The sequence below is a fragment of the Sarcophilus harrisii genome, chromosome 1 (genome assembly GCF_902635505.1).
Source record: "Sarcophilus harrisii chromosome 1, mSarHar1.11, whole genome shotgun sequence".
NCBI lineage: Eukaryota > Metazoa > Chordata > Mammalia > Dasyuromorphia > Dasyuridae > Sarcophilus > Sarcophilus harrisii.
Genome location: NC_045426.1, coordinates 648,099,349 through 648,126,401, shown reverse-complemented (window position 1 = coordinate 648,126,401; position 27,053 = coordinate 648,099,349). Strand labels below are relative to the sequence as shown.

Below are 27,053 nucleotides of genomic sequence, written 5' to 3'. Positions count from 1 at the left end.
TTGGAGAATGATTGAATAAATTGTGGTATATGAAAATTATGGAATATTACTGTTCTGTAAGAAATGACCAACAGGATAATTTCAGAAAGGCCTGGAGAGACTTACATGAACTGATGCTGAGTGAAATGAGCAGGACCAGGAGATCATTATATACTTCAACAACAATACTATATGATGACCAGTTCTGATGGATCAGGCCCTCCTCAGCAACGAGATCAACCAAATCATTTCCAAAGGAGCAGTAATGAACTGAACCAGCTATGCCCAGAAAAAGAACTCTGGGAGATGACTAAAAACCATTACATTGAATTCCCAATCCCTATATTTATGCCCACCTGCATTTTTGATTTCCTTCACAAGCTAATTGTACAATATTTCAGAGTCTGATTCTTTTTCTACAGCAAAATAACGTTTGGTCAGGTATACTTATTGTGTATCTAATTTATATTTTAATATATTTAACATCTACTGGTCATCCTGCCATCTAGGGGAGGGGGGGGGGTAAGAGGTGAAAAATTGGAACAAGAGGTTTGGCAATTGTTAATGCTATAAAGTTACCCATGTATATATCCTGTAAATAAAAGGCTATTAAATAAAAAAAAAATTAAAAAAAAACAACAATTACATGTAAAGATAATTTTCAACATTCATTTCTGTAAGATTTTGAGTTCTAATTTTTATTCCCTGCCTCCTTTTCCTTCCCCTTCCCCAAGATAGCAAGTAATCTGACACAGGGTTATACATGCACAATCATTTTAAATTTATTTCCATTATGGACATATTTATTTTAAGCTATTACAGGACATCCGGTTCAAAATGTCTGAAATGAAATTGGAGCGGCAAGATTGGAGACTGGCAGAGAGATAAATCTGAACCACGGGCAAGTTTGTGAAGGATCGAGGAGGTTTGGAGGAGTGGAGCTGATAAAAGATGTATTATTGTAGGATTGCCTGGCAGTAGTGAGGGCCCCGATGAGCCTGGGTAACCTATTTGCAGAATGGCTGCATTTTTCTCCCCTTTTGCTCAGTAGCATAAGTGGGCAAAGGCTGAGGTTAGGCTAAACATAGAGTGTACAAGGAGAGGGTGAGAAATCGGCTTATGGGGGGGAAGAGAATGGCTGGTTCAGGAATGACCTGGGAGGGAATGTAATGCCGGAGAAACTGAGGCAGGAGAGAGATTAGAGAGTTTTCAATAATTTATTAATTGGAGAGTATAAGTGACTGGACAGTCCAGTCAGATAGAGATAAAAATGTAATGGGACCAAGGAAACCATGTTGGTCCCAGGGCTAGAATTCAGCAATGAATGGGAGTGACCCAGCTTCTTAAATACTCTTTAGAAACAAAGAACCAAGGGGATGGGGGGAGACCATAAATCCTAAAAGCCCAGAGACAGGATGTCTGAATACCCAGAGATAAAGATGTCAGTGAGGTCTTGAAGGATATTGTGAATTCTTGAGAACAGGAGTTCTGCTCTCTTGTTTATCTTGCTGGCAATTTATAACCTTAGAGTAAACGGTTCCCAATCTTAGTGGACCAGAGTGGGTTTTTACGACTAAAAGGATTTGACAGAACAGTTAAGGAAACTGAGACAAAGGAAACTAGTTCAGGGAAACCGAGTCAGAACAGTTAAAGAGAACTGAGGCATAACAGGAATGAGGGCTTGGAGGCGAGGCTGGAGAGGAAGGATAAGCTTTTGCAAGGGAAGCAGGAGGAGAGGGAGAATCCAGTCGGTTACAGTTGGATAAGGAGTTTTTAATCAACAAGCACTAGTAAAGCGCCTCCTGCGTCGGGTGTCCAAGCTACATAGCAATGGAACCGGGCAGGAGACCCAGTTAGGAGGCTCTGGGCTAACCCGGGCGCGGAGAGGCTCGTTTTCCCTCACAGAGGGGCGCAGAGTATTTGATTAGGGGGCTCAGGATGCAGAAGGATCCACCCAACGGACAGCAGCCGCACGAAGTGGTCTCAACTATTCCCTGTCAGCTGGTGAGACGCTGCCACGCATGCGCATCAAGAACAGTTCCACCCTCCCACTAACGATTGGCTCTTTTGTGCGTCTGTCGCCCCGGAAAGCCAATAGGAAGCGAAGAAAACAAACGAGGCCGACTCGGGGAGCTTTTGAGTTTGGGCGGGCTGGGGAGCGGCGGTCATTTTTCGCTTCTTCCTGCCCCGGCCATGGCGGTGTTTCGAGACATGGAAGAGGTGAGCCAGGGACTGCTGAGTCTGCTCAGCCCGAGCCGGGCCGGGGCGCGGGTGCGGCGGCTCCTGGGGCGGCAGGAGCGGATGGTCGAGAAGCTGCTGGACACGAAGAAAAACATCCACGGGCTCCTCTCAGGTGCTGGAGCGGGGCGCGAGGGGCGGGGCGGGAGGGGCGCCAGGCGCAGGCGCAGGCGCGGGGGACTCTGGCGGGGGGCGGGGCGGGAGGGGCGCCAGGCGCAGGCGCGGGGGACTCTGGCGGGGGGCGGGCCTTGCCGTCCCTTTGCGTTGCCTCAGATCGCACGCCCTGCTGCGTCTTCTGCTGATGAAACTAACGGTTTTGTTCCCGCCTCGAATCGCGTTGCTCCACCAGGATCAATCCGTCGCGAATATTCGTTAAACGCCTACAGAGTCTGGGTCTGTGCCAAGTGCACGGAATGAAACGGTCTCGACGCACCACGAGCTTCAGTTGTAACGAGACTGACGGGTCCTAGTTAACATACTCAGAGTAATTAAGTACAAGGTTAATTAGCACGGGAGGACGGGCGAGCGAAGGGGGGTATGGGAAATGCCTTTGTCCCGAAGGTCTCTAAAGCCGCAGGGGGGGGGTGCGTTCCCGCCTGGGGGGGCGGCCCCTTTAAGGGGAGGATGAGGAACCCAGGGGGGCAGATGGGGGGGGGGTCATGGGTGTGACTTCAGGCAGGGCATTTAACTCAACTTGGCAGAGCTGTAAAGAGAATGGAACGAAAGGTCTGCAGAGAGCGTTGCTGAACGCCTGGCCCTTGGTCGGCATTGGATAAATGGCACCCTCTTAGTCCCGGCCCACTTCGCTTCTTACCTGTACTGTTAATGCCCTAGATTTCAGATTGGTCTCCCCGACTCTGGTTTCTCTCCATAAGAAAATGGACCCTCGTGTCTTTTTTTTTCCCTGAAACACAACCTGGTCCTAAGCTCGCTCTCCACCTCACTGAAGATCAAATGACATAATAACTGTTAAGTGTGAACCTGGCACGTAGTGGGTGCTATATAAACACTTAATCCTTTCGCTTGGCTCTGTGGCTTCAGGCCTCAATCCCCCCTTCTTGTGAAACTGTTAAGTAGAATAAGTGTTTTATACATGCTTGTTGGCTACGTTTTTTAGTTATGTATTTACTTGTCTATTATCCAAGTGCCTAACATTTAATTAATACTTGTTGGAGTTTGTCACAAATTTGTCATAAAACTGTGGAGCTTGAGGGCAAGGAAAGAGAAGGATATATATATATATATATATATATATATATATATATATATATATATAGCACCTGTTATCTATCAGGCACTATGCTAAGTACTATGTATATATTACATAATATGTATTACATATTATGATATGTAAAATATATTACATACATTTGCATATATTATCTCATTTGATCTTCTCAACAATCTTGTGACATAAGTGCTGTTATTATTTCCATTTATAATTAAATAAACCAGGGTATCAGGTGTCTGAGATTTTGAACTCTGGTTTTCCTGACTTCGAGTCCCATCGTACCACTCGGCTACCTTCGTGTATCTTCCAGTCCAAACTCCTGACTTCATAGTGGGAGAAAGGCATCTGTGACAGGGACCTGCTTATGTCACCCCTCAGCTAATCAGTTCTTGGCAGAGCTGGGACATCCCAACTCCCAGCCTCAGGCTCTTTCATATCACCAAAGTCTTTCCCCATAGGGTCATAAAGTAACAAAGCTGGGAAGACTCATAGGCTTATATACTCTGAGCTGGAATCCTCTGGTCCAAACTTATTTGACAAGTGAGGATACTGAAGTCCAGAAAGATTAATTTGTTTGCACAAGGTCACATAGGCATAAGTGGCAGTGCTGAGATCTGAACAAGGTTCTCTGACTCCAAACCTAACATAGGCTTTTTATACTCTATATTTTTCTATATTATTGCTACCAAGTAAAAGTGAATTTTTTTATCCAGATGCCCGCTTTCCTATTTCTGCAACGTTTGAAAATAATAATAGCTAATATTTATATAGCACTTTTAAGATTTGCAATGTGATGCCAAAGAAACTGAACAAGACAGAGGTTAGAGACCAATTCAATAGTTTATTAAATGGAGCAATATTGGGACCAGATGGATCTTGGTCCCAGGGCTGGACAAGACTATCATCTCAAAGAATCCAGCCCGGAAGTACTCAGAGGGCAAACCTTTTATGGGATAACAAGAACAACTACACAATGGGGAGGTACCTGAGTAGGGATAACCTAATGGAGGAGGTTACTGATATTCTAATGACATCTAAAATGGATAAACATTTATCCTGTCAAAAATTAAGAAGGAATGTCTATAACCTAAAGATATAAAACCTTTATCTCATCTACCATTTAAGGGGGAATGATTATACCCTGGGGTTTTGAGGCAGAGCAACTGAGGTAAACCTTTATCTCATCAAAAATTAAGAGGGAAAGGTTATAACCTGAAGCAGAGTAACTAAATAGGACAATTGGAGAAACTGGGTCACAACATTAAAAGGGAACTTTGGTACAACAGCAAAATGCTGTACATATGTTATCTCATTTGACCCTCTGACATAGTTGCTATTATTATCCCCATTTTGATTGTGCCCTTCATTTAAAGAAGACCAGAACACTGTTAGAGTTAGTGTGTCCGACTGTGGCTGCTCAGACCAATAAGAGCTCACAATGCTCTGCCACAGATCGGACACATATAGTCCCCAAGGACATTGGGGTAGCTTCTCCAACTTTGCTCATCTCCCGTTTCTCCTGAGCTAATTCAATGCTGGTTTGCTCATAGAGCACAACGCCCTCGCTGATGGGGGTCCACCATGCTGGGGATCCTGTGCCAGTTTGTTTTTGCTGACGGCATTTGGGGTTAAGTAACCTGCCCAGGTCACACAGCTACTAGTAAGTGTTAAATGTCTGAAGTTCTGACTCCAGGACCAGTGCTTTGTCTAGCTGTCTCCTAAAATTCTGACCACTCTGGGAGTGGCTCCCTTGTGTGAGTTCTTTTTTTTAAAGTGCCTTCTATATGCAAGGTAATGGAAATACCAAAGCAAAAGCAAAATGATGCATTCCTCTCTCATTCTCTTCTACTCCCAGAGAAGAATGACATATATACACTCATTTGAGGAAATATAAATATGTACAAAGTAATTTGGGGAGATCACTAATAACTTGGAACCATATAAGGAAGAGCAGTCTATATATAGCTGTGAGACTCTGGGCAAGTTACCAATTACCTCACCAAAAAAAATTTTTTTTAATGTACCGCATATATATACACACACACACACACACACACACACACACACGAGCAGTCTATAGAAGTTGTTACCTGACCTGAACCTTGAATCTTCAGCTTCAGCAACTTTAAATAGAATGAGAATATGTTAAGCACATAAAATTTCACCGAAAGCAGGTGGGGAAAATAAAAAGATACATGTCTGGAAACAAGTAACAGCAGGGGGAAGAAAAGGACATCTGCGGTGGGTTAAAACTGAAACTGTAGCTTGTTTCTCTAACTTGATTGTGCAGGTGGTATGCCCTTCTAACTTTCAGGAGCAGAGCCTGGGGCAGCACCCTCTTGTCAGGATGTTGGCAAGAAGCACAATCTTTCTCTCATCACAGTGACAGCAAGAAGCCTAAGCCAGAACTTCTCTTGGTGTAGACGGATTCTGAGATTCCAAGAAGCAAAAGGAAGAGGAGAGTGCTCTAGGCACGACAAAAGACCACTGGATGTTATTAACTAACAAGTAGCACACAATTTGACTGAAAGGAAAAGCATATAAAGGGGGAGTAATGTTAAATAAATAAATAAAATAAAACAAAGCAAAGCAAAAACCCGGAAAGGGAGACTGAAATTTGTGAAGAGTTTTAAGGTAAAGACTTTGTCTTTGATCTTAAAGGAGGGAAAGGGACCCACATGTGCAAAAATGTTTGTGGCAGCCCTTATTGTAGTGGCTACAAACTGGAAACTGAGTGGATACCCATCAATTGGAGAATGGCTGAATAAGTTGTGGCATATGAATGTTATGGAATATTATTGTTCTGTAAGAAACGACCAGCAGGATGATTTCAGAAAGGCCTTGAGAGACTTACATGAACTGATGCAAAGTGAAATGAACAGAGCCAGGAGATCAGTGTACACAGCAACAAGAAGGTCATATGATGATCAATGCTGATAGATGTGGTTCTTTTCAATAATGAGATGATTCAGGACAGTTCCAATGATCTTGTGATGAAAAGAGCCATCTGCACCCAGAGATAGGACTATGAGAACTGAGGGTGAATCACAACATAGCATTTTCATTCTTTTTCTTGTTTGCTTGCATTTTGTTTTTACTCAATTTTTTTCCTTTTTGATTTGATTTTTCTTGTACAGCAAAATAATTGTATAAATATGTAAGCATGTATTGGATTTAACATATTTTTACCGTATTGGATTACTTGCCATCTAGGGGAAAGGCAAGAGTAAATTGGAACGCAAAGTTTTGCAAGGGCTAATGTTGAAAATTTATCCATGCATATGTTTTGAAAATAAAAAGCTTAAAAAAAAAAAAAACTTTGTCTTTATGGAGTCATTGAAGTTTCATTTCATCAAGAATGCTTGAAAGTTCTATTCAATTAAAAATCCATTTTCTCATATATATACTCAGCCTTTCAGGGAAAGCAATTAATCTTGGTTAAAGCCTATCTTTTTTTGCTTTTTTGAATATTGCATTCTAAGATATTTTTATTGATAGTCAAGATGGAAGGATTGATTCTTTTTTTCTTTTTTTTTTTTTAATTTGGAAATTCTGGATTTTGATTATGACATTCTTAGACCATTTTCTCTAGGAGGTGACAAGTAGATTTTCTATTTTTACTTTGTCTCATAGCTGTAATAGGTCTAAGCATTTTTTGTTTATTATTTCTTGAAACAGAATCCTCAGGTTTTGAGTTGTTGTTGTTTTGGTGTTCAGGGAATGGAGTGATTCTTAAGTTATTTCTCCTTGACCTTTTTTCCAGAGTAATTTTTAAAATATTAGATATTTTAGTTTCTTCTTTTTAAAGAACATTTTTGTTTTAATATTCTTAATCTTATAGAGGCCAAGAGGCCAATCTGTTTGGCCTATTCTAATTTACAATGAATCTATTACTTGAATAAGATTTACCACTTTCTCTTCTAACCTATTGTTCCAATTTTTTCCTCTGGGTTTTTTATTTCATTTTTAAAAAATCTCTTTCATTTCTTCTAGATATTCATATAGCCCTGATTTTTTTCTCACTTAGTATTTTTCCAATTACTTGTAGGATTTGTGAGTTCTAAATCTTTTTCTGTTACTCTTTTCCCTCTCCCCCTCCTCCCCACAGCAAACAATCTGATCTAGGTTATACACGTACAGTCATGTTAAACATATTTCCATATTAGTCATGTTGTAAAAGAAAAATCGGAATAAAAGAGAAAAACCATGAGAAAGAAAAGCGCATCGATTCATATTCAGTTTCCATAGTTCTCTCTCTGAATGCGGATACCATTTTCCTATGCCAAGTCTATTGGAACCGTCCTGAATCACCACATTGCTGAGAAGAGCTAAGTCTGTCATAGTTGATCATCAGACAATCTCGTTACTGTTTGCAATGTTTTCCTGATTCTGTTCATTTCACTCAGCATCATTTCATGTAAATCTTTCCAGATTTTTCTGAAATCATCCTGCTCATCATTTCTTACAGAACATAAATATTTCATTATGCTCATACACCATGATTTATTCAGCCATTCCCCAATTGAGGGCTATCCCCTCAATTTATAATTCCTTGCCTCCATAAAAAGCTTTGGCACAAGCATTTTTGCACATGTGCACATTTTTATTATCCCTTTGGGATACAGGCCCAATAGTGTCATGCTTTCCTTATAGATAAACCATTTTTTGATTTGAGTCTCTCCTCGCAGTTGTTAGAGTTGTTCTTTTGTACGTTCTAGCATTTTTTGGTATCTCTGGATTTATAAATCTTTGTAGCTGTTGGTGTTTTCTATGTGGTCTAACTTCATTTCCTGAATTGGGACGGAGTGCCAGGGCCAGACTTCGCCACTGCTGTGCTTTGGGTGAGTGTCTACCTACTCAGTCTCAGCCTGGGTCACCTGTACTTCTGCACTGACCCAGGGAGCATCTACTTTAAAAGCGCTGGCAAGCTTTAGGGCTCCTCTACACCCCTCCCCCCCAGGTCTTTGGGGTTCAAAAAGGGCTCGCTCTTCAGAGTACTGTGGTGTCTCAGGGCAGAGGTCCCTGTTACAACGCCTCTGCTCTTCCAGGTTATGCACTGAGGAAGATTAACTACAACCTGGGCCTTTCTTGTGGAAGCTTTTGCTCTTCCCACCTCAAAATGTAGAACATTTCAGGCTACAGGTGTCTCTCACCTATCTTTGGTCATACTGGCTAAACTTCATCTCGTTTGCTGTCCCTGGCCTTCTGAGATAGGTAAAGTAATTAATTGCAATTCTTAATGGGATTTTTATCAATCATTATTTGGTATAGTGTTTTGTTCAGGCTTTTCTGGAATAGATGTGTGAGAGCTTGCCTGCCTGTTTCTATGCAAATAGCTGTTTCTTCCATTCAATCCCTCCCTAAAGTTTCTCAGCTGGGAATGAATGTGGTCAAGCATGATGTTTTAGCAACACTGTTTTGACTGTAATAAAGGCAGTTTGAAATGAACCTCTTCACTAATGCACTGTTGGTGGAGTTTTGAACTGATCCCACCGTTCTGGAGAGCAATTTGGAACTGTGCCCAAAAGGCACATAGCCTTTGATCCAGTAATACCATTACTATATCTATATCCCAAAGAGATCATAAAAAGGGAAAAGGACCCACGTGTACAAAAGTGTTTGTGGCAGCCCTTTAAGAAACTGGAAATTGAGTGGATGCCTATCAGTTGGAGAATGGCTGAATAAGTGATGGTATATGAGTGTAATGGAATACTATAAGAAATGATGAGCAGGCAGATTTCAGAAAAACTTGGAAAGATCTCTATGAACTGATACTGAGTGAAATGAGTAGAACCAGAACACACTAACAGCAAGATAGTGTGATGAACTATATTTGACTTGGATCTACTCAACAATACAGTAATCCAAGACAGTTCCAATAGACTTGTGATGGAAAATGCCATCTACATCAAGAAAAAGAACTATGGAGATTGAATGTAAATCAATATATGCCATGTTCATTTTTTCTGTTTTTTTCTCATTATTTCTCCTGTTTTAATTTTTCTCTCCCAACATGATTCATAAAGAAATAGCTATTAAAATAAATAAATTTAAAGTTGGGGGGAAAAAAGATTATAGATCTGGAGCTAAGCAGGACCATGGAAACCATCTAGACCAACCCTCATTTTGCAGCTGGGGAAAATGAAGCTTATGGTGGTCAATGATTTGTCATTGTAACAAGAAGCTATCAGATGTACAATTTTAACTCCAATGATCTGGAAAAAAATTTAAAAATTAACTAAAATAGAAACTCACTATTTTCATGGAGTTTATAATACAATCAGAGGAATTGTTATGTACAAATATTTAAAATAAAAATAATATATAAGCTCAAAAGAAACCTTATATCAGATTGCTTGCTGTCTTGGGGAGAGATATGGTAAAGGAGGAAGGGAGAACAAATTTGGAATTTAAAATCTTACAAAAATGAATGTTGTAAACTTTATTTTCATGTAATTGGAAAAAATAAAATACTAATGGGAAGATGAACTTCTTTTCCACTTGTTCTATGTATCTACAAATGTTCATGATTGAAAATCAGAATAATAAAAGGAAAAGAAAAAAGGAATATCAATTTAGCAGCTGGATGTAGTATGGTTTGAGGAGGAGAGAGTGTGGGAGTAAAACCATCTAAGTGATATTAGGAGGCTATCAGCTATTGAATTAGTACAGGGAAGAGGTGATGAGAGCCTGGGATATATTTGAGAGGAGGTGTTACGGGATCAGAATCACCAAAACTTGACAGCTGACTAGATATGAATAGTGAGAAGGCCAGGAAGACTCAAGGATTGCACGCCTGGGTGACTGGAAGGATGTTGATGAAGTGAGGTGAAGAAGTGGAATAGACTTAAAGAGAATGTTTTGTTCATGTTGCATTGGATATTCCTGTGGGTTATCTTGATAAAGAAATAGTATAGGCAGTTTTTCACATGTAGCTGCAGCTCAAAAGAGACTTGAGAGATGTGGATTTGATAGTTTTCTGCATAAATTTATTTTATTTTATTTTATATTTTATTTTATTTTTTATAATTATATAAATTATATAATTATATAAAATATATTTTATTATATTTATTTATTTTAATTAATTATTGGGGACTGTTGAGCTCCCTGAAAAAGACACAACAGAAGAGAATTAAAGAGGATGTAAGACAGAGCCCTGCAGTAAATAAATACCTTCAGAAAGAGGGGAGGTTGGATGTGGAGGTATCCTGTTTGTCCTTGGTTCTGGAAGAGCACCATGACATCAGAGAGGCAATGCCCTGACATGCAGGTGAATTAGATTTGAGGGAGGGCTGGGCAAAGTCCCCTGTCACTTTCTCCTCCAGAGCCATCTGAGTCCAGCAGCCAGAGATAGATCAGGACAACTGGAGATGGCAGAACAATGGGGGGCCAGTGGAGGCACCCAGGCTATCCCAGGGAAGTCACTGGTTATCCTGTAAAGGAGAATGAGAAGAAATTGTCAGGGAAGGAACTATGGGGAGAAACAGGAAAAACTCGGGAAGAAAAGATTGTCCAAAGGAGGAGTTCCTTGGTTGTTAGAACAAACAGACCACTGGAAGTAGCAATTAAGAAATCATTGATAAACTTGGGGAAAGCAGCTTCAGTCAAGTGCTGCAGTTGAAAGCCAAAATGCAGGGAACTGAGTGGGGGATGAGTAAGTAGGAACAATCAGTGGGGACACCTTTTTTCCCTCCCCAGGAGCTTGTCTGTAATGAGAAGGGCAAGGTGGGACAAAGAGAGACCAAGAGACCTGGGCATATTTGTAGGGAAGGATCCAGTCAATTAGAAGAGATTGAAGTTTAGAGTAAAGAGAAAACATTTTCCACTACACCATACAGAAGCCTTTGGCACATGAATCCATCCCCAAAGCATTCTCTGATGGTACCTAGAACTTGGAGAAGAATCCAATAAAATACTAAATTTTATAAAGCAAGTCGTTCTTCAACCCAACTGTCACTTAGCTATCAGTTCCTTTCTCCCTCCCTTCATTCCTTCCCTGCTAAGGTCTGTAGAAGTGTGACATTATTGCAGCCTAGAAAATGGGGATACTTGATAAATAGGGATAATTAAAGGGAAGGAAACACAGAATAGGTGAAGGAAGGGGATAAGTTAGGATCTTAGAGATTCCAAAGTGTTAAACTGGGAGTTAGGAGAAAATTGGGTTCAACTATTGGCTCTGGTACTCCTTAACCCCCAGCTTCCCTCTCTCTAAAAGTGGAGATAGTGACTCTTTCACAGTATTGTTAGAAAGTATATACTATGAAACATATTTATTAAGTAAGTGCTACAATGTACTGTACTAAGTGCTAGTGATAGAAAAAGAGGCAAAAAAAAAAAAATGGACTCTGCCCTCAAGTGGATCACAATCTCATCGTGTAAGCATGTATATCCAAAGTAAGCTATATACAGAAGAAACAGAAAATAATTAACAGACATTTTACAAACCTTAAGAGCCATGTTTCAGGCGCAGTTGTTATTACTCTCTTGTCTCCTCTCAAGAACCTTGAATGTTGGAGAACTTTACTCTCTCATGAAGCAGCCTATCCTATTTTGGGACAACTCTAATAATTAGAAAAATTTTCCTTCCCTCTAGCCAAATTTTCTGCAGTTTCCACCCATTATTACTAGCTCAGCCTTCCAGTCCAAGAAATAGCCTGACTCCTCTTCCAAGCATTAACCTTTTTATATGCTCGAAGACTTAGAGATTCAGTTGCTCGTAGCCATATGGCAAGTAGAAGTCAGGTCTCAAATGCAGGTCTTTTCACTCCAAACTCATTGTTCTTTCTGTTATAAAGAGCTGCTTACCCTGATCATAATTTGTATACTGCCAACTAAGTTCCACCTATAAGGCAGGCAAGCTGAAGCAGCAAGACACTCTGAGGGAAAATCAGAGAATAGGGGATGGAAATACACATTAAGTGCCTACTTACATGGGCTTACTGTACTAAGCACATTATAAATGTTATCTTTTACTAATATTCATTGTTTTAGTAGCACTTTAAGATTTGCAAATATCACTTCATTTGATCCTCACAGCAACTTTGGGAGGCAGGTGTTACTATTATCACAATTTTACACTTCAGGAGACTGAAGTAGACAACAGTTAAGTTACTTGCCCAGAATCACACAGCTAGTAAGTATCTAAGTTTGAATTTGAAGTCAGGACTTTCTGACTCTAGACCCAGGTCTTTATCCACTGTGCCACCTGCCAGAAGGGAGACAACATGTGGCAGGAGATCAAGAAATTATCACCACCTTGACCATCATCTCCCCTCAGACCCTGAGGGAGGTAGCCAGAACCCTGAGCCCAAGAGCCTTAGTAATAGTGACATTAAATAATAACATCAGAGAAAGACCATCTGCTTTGCTATTCTGTTATTAAAGGTCATGGAACCTTTCCATCCAGTTTACAACTGGAACCTTCCCTATGTGTGATCTTTCCCATTAGAATGTGAACTCCATGTTTACTATGTTCAGAAAACTACTAAAATTCTAATATTCTTTGACCCAGAAATAATGCTACTACATCTTTACTTCCAAAGAGAGCAAAGAAAAAGGAAAATAGCTTATATATACAAAAATATTTATATTACATCTTTTTTATGTAGGGATGCTCAACATTATGGAATAGCTGAACAAATTGTAGCATATGATAGAATACTATTGTGCTGTAGGAGATAATGAAGAGAATGATTTCAGAAAAAACATGGAAAGACTTGTATGAACTGATGCCAGATGAAGTGAACAGAAGCAGAACATTGTACAGAAAAAGCAATATTGTAAAGATAATGTTGAAAGACTTAGCTACTTTGAACAGTACAATAATTAAATATATTTCCAAAGAACTCATGATATAAAATGCTATACATCTCCCAAATTATGAACTGATAGACTCAGAATGAAAATTGAAGCATTTTTTCCCTCTTTTTCTTTTTTTCTGGAACATGGCTAATGCAGACTTTTTGTGTGACTTCATTTTTTTTTATTATAGCTTTTTATTTATAAGCTATGCATGGGTAATTTTTCAGCTTTGACAATTGCCAAACATTTTGTTCCAATTTTTCCCCTTCTTCCCCTCACCCCCTCCCCCAGATGGCAGGTAGACCAATACATGTAAAATACGTTAAAGGATATGTTAAATACAATATAAGTATACATGTCCATACAGTTATTTTGCTGCACAAAAATTGGACTTTGAAATAATGTACAATTAACCTGTGAAGAAAATCAAAAATGCAGGTGGACAAAAATAGAGGGACTGGGAATTCTATGTAGTGGTTCACACTCATTTTCCTGAGTTCTTTCACTGGGTGTAGCTGGTTCAATTCATTACTGCTCTATTGAAATTGATTTGGTTCATCTCATTGCTGAGGATGGCCACATCCATCAGAATTGATCCTCATATAGTATTGTTGTTGAAGTATATAATGATCTCCTGGTCTTGCTCATTTCACTCAGCATCAGTTCATGTAGTGACTTCATTTTGCAATGGATTTTGTATTTCTCATTGAAGGGATGGGAAAGGGAAAGAATTTGGAAGTGAAAATTAAATTAAATTAAATTAGAGAAAGAAAAAAGGCTTCTTGTTTGTGCTGCGCATTTCTTGTACTAGTTTGCTGAGTACTTGTTTTCCCAGAAGGAAGGGCAACCTTGGCTATTGACTATTTTTCTTAATTAAGCATCTGATTTTAAATATATCCTCTCTTGTCTTTCTGCAGAGGTCCTTTCTATGGAGGAAGATGTGGCCCAGAAACTTATTGATGAGGAAGAAACAGCACAACATATTGAATCCAAGTTACAGAAAATTGAATCTGAGCTTCAGAAGACCATTGAGAAGGATGCCAGTCTAAAGACTGATCTCCAATATCCTTGTCATTTTTTCTTTTAAAATATTGTATTCATTTTACTTTAAAATCACTGTACCTTTCTATTAACTACCCTCATGCCTAGAGAATTTCCTTTATAACAAATAACTAGGAATAGGGACTAGACCTATGATTTCATTGATATAGGAAATCCCTTACTGAGAAAGCTCCCTCTACTGTTATGGGCCAGAACTTGAAACAAGCTACTAAGTGGAATTGAGGAAACAATGGTTAAATTTAGTTTAGCATTGATTTAATCCTACAACAAATAATAGTTTCCTAGTGATATAATGATTGGTTTGTACTCAGTGTGGAGGTTATAAGCTAGAAGCCTCAGCCAGAGAGATTCAGAGAGACAAGCATACAGAAGGCTGTAGGCTGAAGGCTGGAAATGGATTTATCCCATCTCACACCACTTGGGTGGTAGACTCTCCTCCTTCGCTTCTCCACTGAAACCAAAACTCCAAAAGGCTCCCAGAAAACTAGCCGAGCCCCAAGTAAAGGAAATAAGACTTTGAAGGAGACAGTAAAGGATTTGGACTTCAACACCTGGATTGTGGTGATGACTGAACTGAAACAAAGGCTGCTCCCAGAGACTCCAAGAAAACCCCAACAGAGAACATTACATTTTAGAGAAAATATTATACTCTACCAAAGCAGGTCAGCACCTCTCTGTAACTTACAGTCTTAGCTACCTATAGTACTGAGAGGTAAGTGACCTGTTCAGGGTCACCTAGCCAGTACATGTCAAAAGCAGGTCTAGAATATGGGCCTTTCTGGCTCCAAAGGCCAGCTCTCCATCCACTACACTAAGCTGCTCCTCTAACACATAAATGAAGTCATGGAAAAGCTAATTAAACTATTGACCATGTCTAAAAGTTCTACATCATTCCACACTTATAATCTGCTACCTTTATACTGAGAAGCAGGGAAATGGTTTCGTCATCCATCCTCAGAAGTCATGTTTAGCTATCAGATCAATCAGGAGTTCCAGAGTTCTCTGACATTTTTCTTTACATGATTATGGTCATTGAGTTAATTGTTCTACTGGTCACTCTTACCTTTCTCTGTATAATGTTCATATGTATTTTCCTAAGAGTATAAATTCTTCATACTCTTCAAACATTCTCCAAGTGACCTTATCTACATTCCTTCCAGTTCTTTGCTACTTCAGAAAGTACTGCTAAAACATTTTTAGAAATAGGAAACTTTTCCCTTTGTCTTTGATTCCCTTGGAGTATATGCCTACTAGTAGAATTATTGGCTCAAATAACTTTAGTTAGATTTTTAAAGTATAATTCTCAAGTATTCTCCAAAAGGGTTGAAACATTTTAAAGTTCCATCAGAATAGTGGTGCACTCATTTTCCCGTAGCCCCTCCAACATTTATCATTTTCATCTTTTGTCATCTATATTCGTTTGGAAGTGAGGTGAAACCTCATTTGCATTTAATATATTAGCAATTAGGAGGATTCTTTCATATAGTTGCTGGTAGCTTATATTTCTTCTTTTGAAGCCTGTCTGGTCAAACTCTGACCATTTATCTGTTGGGATGGCTTCTAATATCCTTTCCCACAAGCTTGAATTCAGAGCCAATTTCCAGCAAAGACTTGTCCTTTGAAATATAGAGTTTCTTGTGGATTTTGGAGATGGTCCTCATATTAGATACAATCTTGTGATTTTCATAAGATCAAGGGGAATATTCAGAAAATGAATAGCTCTATGACAAATAGGGAAATATGTTTGGAAGGATGCACATGTTTAACCTATATTGGATATCTTGCTGTCTAGGGGAGGGGGGAAGAATGAAGGAGGGAGGGAGAAAAATTTGGAAACCCTGATTTTTCAAAGGTGAATGTTGGAAACTATCTTTGCATGTATTTGCTATTTAAAATGTTTTTAAAAAAGAAAATGAGACCAGGAAAAAAAAAAAGAGTCCTCTTTAACTACCTGTTGTACTCTGTTGACAAAAGAGCTGGAAGAACTCAGAGAAATGGAACAAGACCTCATGAGGACAGAGGGAGAAATCGATGAAGATTCAACTGTTGTTATCCCTTCTGCTATGTAAGTCCCATAATAAACATCACCAGGAAGCCGTAGTTAAGTTAAATGTGATGTGTTTGACCATAATAAAATGGCCTTCATTTTCAGCAGAGATTTTTTTTGTTTGTTTGTTTATATTATTATTTTTAATTTTTGATTTATGGAATAAAACAGGCATTTTCTTAACCTAATATAATTTAAAAGATGATTATACATGAAACTACAAATCTACTATAGACAACTTGTTATTCCTTTCAAACATATAACAAAATTATCTTGTAAATTTCTTTTTATTCCCCCTCATGGCTATCATTAAACACAAATAATTCTGTATGTGTAAAATTATTCTATACGTGCTTTTGGCTATCACTTCTTTCTTTGGTTGGATGCCGCTAGCCTCTTTCTTCACGTGCCCTTTATACTTAATTTGGGCATTTATAATAGATAAAATAACCTATTTGCTCAAAGTTGTTCCTAAAACAATATTGCTATTACTATATACAATGGGTTTTTTTTGTTGTTGTTGTTGTTGTTCTTCAGCAGAGATTCTTAACATTAAGTCCCATTTTGATGCCTCATAATGGTATAGAGGTGACTATGGGTTCTCAGGGCCATTATCAGTGAAGCATGGACTCTGTTGGGTCGCACCAGGCTAGACCCCAGAGCCAGTCATCCAGAAGATTGGCTACCACGGCTCATGAAACTCTATTAACTTGGGAGGATCATAGCAGAGCAGAAGGAACCTTGGCGGCCATCCCATCTGGTCCCTCTCGTTTTATAGATGGCAAACCTGAGGGCCAGTAGGTTAAGGGATCGATGTCTCTTTCAGTGGGTGAAACTACATCACTCCTCATAACTTAGAACTAAAATATTAACATTTCCAGTCACCAAACTTTTTCTGTTTTTCTTTTGCAGATACCTGTCTCAACTTTACCATCGAGTCAGTAAAATTGAATGGGATTATGAATGTGAACCGACTATTATCAAAGGCAGTATCCTTCTCTGACTGTCAAGGGACCAAGGATCCCAGTGGGAGGGATTGTAAATAGAAATTTGTTTTCCTTTACTCTGGCTCCTCAGTTCATCATGGCCCCAACATTGCCCAGCCTATTCATTTGGACAGTACCCAGCACTCTAAGAAGTTTATCAGTGACTATCTCTGGAGTTTGGTGGACACACAGTGGTGACCATCCAGAGGCCTCATCGTGTGTGGTGGTGGGGGTGACACCCCCCCCCCACGTGAAGTGGGAGGGTTTAGGATGGGTAATTGTAAAGTTCGTTTCAGCAAGATGTGGTTTCCCTCATTCCTTTAAATTAGATCTATTTTTGCTTTTGCTTTGTATAAGATCATGATTGTTAACTCTGCTTTTTTTTTTTTTTTTTTTTTACTTCAGCTAAAGCATAATAGATCCTGCTTTAGCCCTTCTCCACTTCAAGTGTGTTTCTTGTAAACAGTATATTGAAGGATTTGGGTTTTTATTCTATCCTATTATCTGCTTCTCTTTCCCATTATTTCCCACAGTTATGATGACTGTATTTCTCTCCTTCTCTCCTTTCACTGTTTCCTTCTTCACCAGTGTTACAGAGGAATGTAGGGAGGATTTGAACCCATGGTTTCACTTATAGTCAAGCTAGACCAACCTGTCAGCTCCCTGAGAATAAATGGCCATTTGAGACTTCAAGTCTCCAGATTAGGCTGCACAGAAAGGGCTACGCCAACATTGGAAGCACCATTAGCAAGGGCAGGTGCAGAATCGTTTCTTAGCTTCTGCTTTGCTATCCACTACTGCCAGAAGGTGGCACTAAGAACAAGGTCCTGGGTCTTCTTCTGTTCTTTCAGGAATTTTAGGCAAAGCAGTAACTAGCACTTAGTCAGCACCAGCTATGTGCCAGCTACATGCAAACCTCTGGGGTTTATTGTATTTCTGTCAGCCCCCGTAGGACTTAGAGTCCTGGAAGAATAGTAATGATTTAATTTCCCAAATGGCTCTCTGCCCCAACAGGGAAGCAAAGAATTCAAGCCTATCTCCCGGGACTGGGTGTTACATTAAAAACTAAGCATTTAATGATTCCATTTTTCCTTTAATTATCATTTTGTGAGACTGTTTCTGCTGCTTGTAAGTCATCCAGTTTTGGAGGAGTCACAAGATCATTCCCCCTTCCAAGAGGAATGTCTCCCTCTCACCTCAGTGTCTCCAGAAACCCTCCACCACTGAGAAACCAGATGTCTCTATGGCTATAATCCTGTTTTTCACTCCCTCTAAACTGGGTCTTAACTGTATAGAAACCAAGCTTCAGGATCCCTGACTACAGAAAGCCCTCGTCCCAATTTGTTTCGCAGCTGCATGTATTCTTAAATAGTTTGCATGAGACTTGTTTTCCTTATTCCATAGTAACAGTAAGAAAAGAATTAAACCTAACCCAGGGGATGTGGCCCACAAAGATATTAGGCCGGTTCCCAAGGGATGAGTTTTTTTAAAAGTATTCAATGTTATCAGCCTCCGGAGTCTGACTGAGTTATGACTGGGGATTACCTGAGCCCAAAGACCTCATGCTTCAGACTCGCACGTCTCAGCCAGGTTCTACTCCGTGGAGAGGAGCCGCGCCCATCGCCTGAAAAATGCTGACTGGAAGATCAAAGTCAGGGATGCAGGACGTGTGTGGGGCCTGGTGGGGCCTAGATGTGCAGAAGGCAGGAGGGCCCGGAATGTACAAGCGGCTGAGGAATGGGGCTTGGTCTCCTCCCCGGCCCTAATCTGGGAGCTGCCTCATCCCCAAGGACAGCCGGGAGGAGGGGCCAATGTGCGGGCTCTGACTCAGAGGGGGCTGCGGACCCTCGGACAGGCTGGGGCGAGCTCCTCCACGCCCGGCCCGGGATCTGGGACTGCCTTCACACGGGGGACAGACGGAAACCCCTGGCCCCCCAAAGCCTCAGACGGAAGCAGAGCTAGGCTCTCAACGTCCCCCGGAAGTGCTGGATCAGGGCGCCCCTTGGGCCTGGGCAGCTGCTCCCCTCTGACTAATGTTTGTTCTGTGTGAGTCACATCCCATTCCCGGGGATCCTGCTGGCTCCGCCCACATACTTCGGGAAACTCGCTCTTCCAGGGCCTGGGCTCAGAAACAGCGGGTGTAGAACTGGAGGGCTCCTAGGGGCCGGCCGGCCGCTCCGTTCCTGCAGGAGTGTGGAGGGCGTAGATTACGTGGATGAAGGAACCGGGCCCATGGTCAGCTCGAGACCCGGCTGAGGGCCGGCCTCAGGCCGCTGCTGTAGCCAGAGGCTCCCCTGGGGCTTAGGATGGCCTGAAGGAAGGTGCTTCCACATGGCTGAGTTAGAGCCGGCATTTGGGCTCCCCGCACTGGGACTTGGGGAACCCCTTCCTGGGGTGGAGCAGGGGCCCCACTACCAGCATAGGGATGTCCTTGCCTTCATGTCCCGTGTCCGGCCGGGGTCCAGCCTCCAGCTGTTCTGAGCTAACCCTGGGCTAGGCCAGCAGGGGTGGGGCAGGGGAGAGTCTGGCAGGAATGTGCAAACTGAAACCTGTTTGGGCCCTTGGGAGAGGAGGCCCCCTCCCCCAATAATGTCTCTTGTCCGGGCATCAGGCAGCAGCCACTGCTGTCCTAGAATGAGACTTGAGACTGTCCCTTTGGACTCCTCGTGTCCCCAGGACCCACCCAGGCCGGCTCTGCGAAGGATGGGGTACAGAACCCGCCCCTGCCCCCACTAGTCACCTAGCATTCTGCTGCCTCAGTAGTATGGAAAGGCAAAGTTTCCGAGGAAGTGGGAGAGAGACCGACAGAGGCCTGGGCTGAAGGGACAGTGTAGTATCCAGGGCAAAGGAGAAGGAGAGGGGAAACATTTAAAGACTGGGCACCACAAGCAAGTTCTGAGTCATTTCTCGGTCATTTCTTCCTGGGGGCTTTGGAGTCACTGAGTTGTAGGATGAAAGAAAGTCGGTCACTAATAGCTCCTCTTCTCCCATCTTGCTGCCTTCACTTCCACCTGTGTCCCACTCACTCCCTGCCCTGAGCTAGGAGGGTATCATCCTCATTACTGGTCAGAAAGGCTCCCCTGGTAGGCGCTGCCCTTGCAGGGAGATGAGGGTTCCGGATCCTGCCTTTGGCTCTGACTGGGCCCAAGCCCAACGTGTTCCCTCCACATGGAGAGGGCCTGTCGGGTGCCCTTGTGGACCTAGAATTCCCTCCCACCAAGCACCTTGTACCACTGTGAATGACTCACCCGGGCCTGCTCTCCACAGGCTGCTTCAGGTCCTGGATTTATTTACTTGGCTCTGCCCAATCCCTCGGGCAGGTCCTGTTCTCCTGGAACTGAGGAACTCACTCTTTGACCAGAGCTCCATGCCTCCCCCTCCCCAATGCTCCACACCTTTTCCCCCTGATTAACATTTTCAGTTCAATAGGGGACCTTCTGCAATAGAGGGTCTTGTCCAAAAATGCAATAATTCTCTTTGCTTGCCCACATTGATCTGTTACAAGAGAGATTTTTTTGTAATGCCGGAGAAACAGGCAAGATAGAGATCAGAGAGTTTTTAGTATTTTATTTGAATGGGAAAGATATACTGAGACTAAATTAGGATCCGTGGTTTGGTCCCAGAGCTGAATGAGACTATCGTCTCCAAGAACCCAGCCTCCAGCAGCCCATGGGAATTCTCCATGACATATTTATACACAGTAGCTAAACAAAGGCAGGGAGGTGGAGTCCAAACTCTGGTGAGCGGGAATCTCCAGGCAGGAACCATCAACTCGGCTCTGACAGAGGGAGGGGAGTTAGAACCATAAATTCCTACTAACAGGGAGGTAAGAAAATGTTGGACTCCAGACACAATGTCTGGAGTTCCCCTTTCTGAGTTTACACATTGATAATTTATAACCTTAGAGCAAATAGCCCTGAGTTATATCAGTCTTCATGAACCAGAGGCAGGGTTTGCAATTAAGGGGATTGAGGCAGAACAATAAGGGAAACTGAGACAGGACCAATTAAGGAAACTGAGGCAGGACAAGAAGAATTGTGGCACAACATTTTTTTAAATTGGGGGGGGGGGGTAATGGAGCCAAGATGGGAGAATAAAAGCAGAAACTCACTTGAGTTCTCTTGAATTCACCTCCAAATAACTTTAAAATGCCATCTCAAGTTGAATTCTGAAGAAGTAGAACCAACCAAATATCAAGGTGAAACAATTTTCCGGGCCAGGACAACTTAGAAGGTCAAAGGAAAGGTCTGTCTCAGTGGCCTGGCAATCAGACCTGAAGCCCAGCTCAGAAAGTGCCAGCAGCAGACTTTGGAGGCAATTCATTGATGACAGTCACTTTGGGAATATTCAGAGGGGTCAAACAACTGGTCAGAAAATTACAGGGGATCATTTGTTGGCACAGAGTGCGAGACTCTGTCACTCTGCCTATATTCAGTTATTAGTCACAGTCCCAGAGCTAAAAAGGGTACTAGCTCACCAGTGAATTACATGAAAGCCAGGATCTCCCCCCCCCCCCAAAAAAAAAAAAAGAGCCTAGAAATCATATTTCAAGAAATTATCACAGAAAACTGTCCTGATATCATAGATAGAGGGTAAAATAAAAATCGAAAGAATCTACTCATTACCTCCTTAAAAGATATCCAAAATGAAAACTCTAAGGAATATTTTAGCCAAAGGCTAGAGTCCCTAGTCAGGGGTCCTCAAACTACGGCCTGCGGGCCAGATGCGGCAGCTGAGGATGTTTATCCCCCTCACCCAGGGCTATGAAGTTTCTTTATTTAAAGGCCCACAAAACAAAAGTTTTTGTTTTTATTATAGTCTGGCCCTCCAACAGTCTGAGGGACAGTGAACTGGCCCCCTATTTAAAAAGTTTGACAACCCCTGCCCTAGGTCAAGGAGAAAATACTGCAATCAGGAAAAAAAATTTCAGATATCATGGAGCCACCATTGGGATAGGACAATATTTAGCAGCTTCTACATTAAAGCATTAAAGGACTTGGAATGGGATATTCTGAAGAATAACAACTAAGAATAATTTACCCAGCAAAACTTCATATAATCCTTCATGGGGAGGGGAAATGGATATTCAAGGAAATAAAGTCCAGGCATTCTTGACAAAAAGACCAGAGCTAAACAGAAAATTTGACTTTCAGATACAAGACTTGGGAAGATTAAAAAGTAGACAGGGAAAAGAGCTTTTATAGTGCCAGGGAAAATCTTACTCTCATTGAAATTGACTCAAAAAGGGAATAATATACACACTCAGTTGAGTATAGAAATCTATCTTGCCCTATGGAAAATTAGAAGGGGAGAAGGATAACAGAAGGGAAGGTGGATTGGGGGAGGTAGAAGTCAAAAGCAAAACAGACCTTTTTTTAATTAAAGCTTTTTATTTTCAAAATATATACTTGGATAATTTTCAACATTCACCCTTACAAAATCCTGTGTTCCAAATTTTTTCCTTGCCTTCCCCTAGACAGCAAATTTTAAACAAATGCACTTCTTCTATATATATTTCCACAAATATCATGCTGCACAAGAAAAACCAGATCAAAAGGGGAACATGAGAAAGAAAACAAAATGCAAGCAAATAACAAAAAGTGAAAATGCTATGTTGTGATCCACACTCAGTTCCCATAGTCCCTTCTCTGAGTGTAGATGACTCTCTTCTATCATAAGACGATTGGAACTGGCCTGAATCGTCTCTTTGTGGAAGAGAGCCACGTCCATCAGAACTGATCATCGTATACTCTTGTTGCCATGTACAATGATCTCCTGGTTTTATTCACTTCACTCAGCATCAGTTCCTGTAAGTCTCTCCAGACCTCTCTGAAATCATCCTGCTGGTCATTTCTTATCGAACAATAATATTACATAACATTCCTATCCCATAATTTACTCAGCCATTCTCCAGCTGATGGGCATCCACTCTGTTTCCAGTTTCTGGCCACTACAAACAGGGCTGTCACAAACATTCTTGCACATACAGGTCCCTTTCCCTCCTTTCTGATCTCTTTAGGATATAAGACCACTAGAAACTGATGGATCAAAAGGTATTCAGTTTGAAAGCCTTTTGGGCATGGTTCCAAATTGCTCTCCAGCATGGTTGGATCCATTCACAACTTTACCAACAATGCATGAGTGTCCCAATTTTCCCACATCCCCTCCAACATTTGTCATTATCTTTTCCTGTCATCTTACCAATCTGAGAGGTGTGTAGGGGTGTCACAGAGTTGTTTTAATTTGTATTTTTCTGATCAATAGTGATTTAGAACATATGAATAGAAATGGTTTCAATTTCTTCATCTGAAAATTGTCTGTTCATAGCCTTTGACCATTTATCAATTGGAGAATAGCTTGAATTCTTATAAATTTGAATCGATTCTCTATATAGCAAAACAAAGGGTAAAAGGAGAGAGGAGGCTAAATGAGGAAAAATAGGATGGAGAGAAATACAGAGTAATTATAACTATAAACTCACTCATAAAACACCTGAATAGCACAGTAGGTCAAAAAATCAGAATCTGACAATAAATTCTTAAGGTTTTTTTTTCTTTTTCTTTCTTATAGTTTTTTATATACAAAACATATGCATGGGTAATTTTTCAACATTTACCCTTGCAAAAACTTCTGTTCCGACTTTTTCCCTCCTTCCCCCCCTCCCCTCCCCTAGATGGCAGGTAGTCCCATACATGTTAAATATGTTAAAGTATATGTTAAATACAATATAGGTATACGTATTTATACAGTTATCTTGCTATACAAGAAAGATCAGATTTAGAAAGAAGGTAAAAATAATCTGAGAAGAAAAAACAAAAATGCAAGCAAACAATAACAGAAAGAGTGGAATTGCTATGTTGTGGTCCACACTCATTTCCCAGTGTTCTTTCACTGGGTGTAGCTGCTTCTGTTCATTACAGATCAATTGGAACTGATTTGGATCCTCTCATTGTTGAAGAGAGCCACTTCCATCAGAATTGATCCTCATATAATATTGTTGTTGAAGTGTATAACAATCTCCTGGTTCTGCTCATTTCACTTAGCATCAGTTCATTGAGTTCTTAGGGGGTTTTTAAATTTTTATTTTAATAGTATATTACATGTAATTTTCAATTACATGTAAGGATGGTTTTCAACATTTATTTTTGTAAGATTTTGTGTTCCACAATTTTTTTCTCCCTCCCTCCCATATATTCCTTCTCCAAAGACAGCAAGCAATCTGATACAGGCTATACATGTACAATCATTTTTAATATTTCCATATAAGTAATGTTGTGAAAGAAAAATCAGAGCAAAAAGGGAAAATCATGAGAAAGAAATAAAACAACAATAACTAAAAGGTGAAAATAGTATGCTTTAATCTGCATTCAGTCTTTATAGTTCTTTTTCTGGATATGGATGGTATTTTCTATCCCACATCCACTGGAATTTTCTTGGATCATGATCCAAGTCTGAGAAGAGCTACGTCTATCACAGTTGATCATCATTCAATTTTGATGTTGATGTATATGATGTTTTCTTGGTTCTCACTTCAGTTTGATAGGTGTTAGGTAGCACCCCAGTAAATTTGCATTTCTCTAATTATTAGTGATTTAGAGCATTTTTCATATGATTACAGATGGTTTCAATTTCTTCATCTTTGATCATTTGTCAATTAGGGACACTAAGTTGTTTACAAGAAGCACACTTGAAACAGAGATACTTGGCATAAAGGTAAAGGGCTGGAGCAGAATCTATTATCATCAGTTGAAATAAAAAAAGTAGGGGCAGCAATCATGATCTCAGACAAAACAAAAACAAAAATAAATCTAATCAAAAGAGATAAACAGGAAAACTAAATTTTGTTAAAAGTTACCGTAGACAATGAAGTAGTATCAGTATCGAACATTTATGCTCCAAATGATATGGCATCCAAATTCGTAAAGGAAAAACTATATGAGTTACGGTAAGAAACAAATGATAAAATGATACTACTGAGAAATCTCAACTTTCCTCTCTCAGAACAAGGTAAATCTAACCAAAAAGTAAAGATGAAATTAAAGAGACAAATAGAATTTTTTTAAAGTTAGATATGATAGACCTCTGGAGAAAACTGAATGAGAATAGAAAGGAATATGTCTTTTTCTTAGTGATACAAGACACCTTAGACAAAAAATGTCTGTGTGTTAGGGCATTAAAAACCTCACAATTAAATGCATAAAAACAAATACTAAATGCATCCTTTTCCGACTATAGTACAATAAAATTATATTCCAATAAAGGTCCAAGATCAGAAAGAAAGCAAAAAGCTTTGAGGGGTGGAATTTTTGTAGCAAGAGAGAATTGAATCCAATTGATCAATGATGGACAGAAGCAGCTACACCCAAAGAAAAAACACTGGGAAATGAATGTAAACTGTTTGCATTTTTGTTTTTCTTCCCGGGTTATTTCTACCTTCTGAATCCAATTCTCCCTGTGCAACAAGAAAACTGTTTGGATCTGCACACATACATTGTATCTAGGATATACTAGGACATATTCAACATATATAGGACTGCTTGCCATCTAGGGGAGGGGGTGGAGGGTGGGAGGGAAAAATCGGAACAGAAGTGAGTGCAAGGGATAATGTTGTAAAAAAAAATTACCCTGGCATGGATTCTGTCAATAAAAAGTTACTATAATAAAATAAAATTTAAAAAAAAGAGAGAGAGAGAAAAGGAAGCAAAAAAAAAAAAAAAGAGAGAGAGAGAGAGAGAGAGAGAGAGAGAGAGAGAGAGAATTGAATCAAATTTATAAGATTACAGACCATTCCCCAACTGATAAATGGTCAAAGAATATGAACAGGCAGTTTTCAGAAGAAATGAAAGCTATGTGATGGAGAGCCATCTACACCCAGAGAGAAGACTGTGGGAACCGAATGTGGATCACAACATAACATCTCAGTCATTTTGTTGTTGTTCTTTGCATTTTGTTTTCTTACTCATTTACTTTCTTTTTTTTAATGTGATTTCTCTTGTGCAGAAAAAGAATTGTATAAATGTTTACATATATTAGATTGAACATATATTTTAACATGTTTAACATATATTGGATTGCTTGCCATCTAGGGGAGGGGGGTGGGTCAAGGCTATTCAAGGGTCAATGTCAAATTATTTATTTATGCATATGTTTTTAAAATAAGCTTTATAAAACAAAAAAAAACTAAATAAAAAAAGAAATGAAAGCTATTACTAGTCTTATGAAAAAATGCTCTAAATCATTGTTGCTTAGAGAAATAGAAATTAAAACAACTCTGAAGTACCATCTCACACCTATGAAATTGGCTAATATGACAGGAAAAGAAAGTGACAGATGTTGGAGGGGATCGGAAAAATTGTTATACTAATGCACTATGAACTGATCCAACCTTTCTGAAGAGCAGTTTGGATAATATATTTCCAAAGGCGATCCAATAATACCACTACTAGGTCTATATCCCAAAGAGATTAAAGAAAAAAAAAAAGGAAAAGGATCTATATATACAAAAATATAGCAGTTCTGGCCTGTTTGCTTTTGTTTGCTTTGAGCTTTTCTTTCCATTTATATTATTTAAAGTCATATCCCTTGACTCTGAATCCATCCATTTAAATCTTTGCATGTAAAGTTTGTAGTTTTTTTTTTTTTTTTTTAATGCACTGATGAGAGGAAAGGACGTTTTATGTACAGAATTAGCCCAGCTTTGAAACCA

At 40.2% G+C, this 27,053-nt stretch overlaps 1 protein-coding gene across 1 annotated transcript; it reads left to right on the top strand.

Annotated features, from left to right (window-relative positions):
- Positions 1-1,978: 1,978 nt before the first annotated feature.
- On the top strand, positions 1,979-18,427 carry SPC24 (SPC24 component of NDC80 kinetochore complex). The gene is made up of 5 exons (XM_031947559.1): positions 1,979-2,332; positions 14,170-14,314; positions 16,275-16,379; positions 17,274-17,350; positions 17,439-18,427. The coding sequence occupies exons 1-5, from the start codon at positions 2,173-2,175 to the stop codon at positions 17,543-17,545; spliced, it is 594 nt and encodes a 197-aa protein (XP_031803419.1). The 5' UTR covers positions 1,979-2,172; the 3' UTR covers positions 17,546-18,427.
- Positions 18,428-27,053: the final 8,626 nt, after the last annotated feature.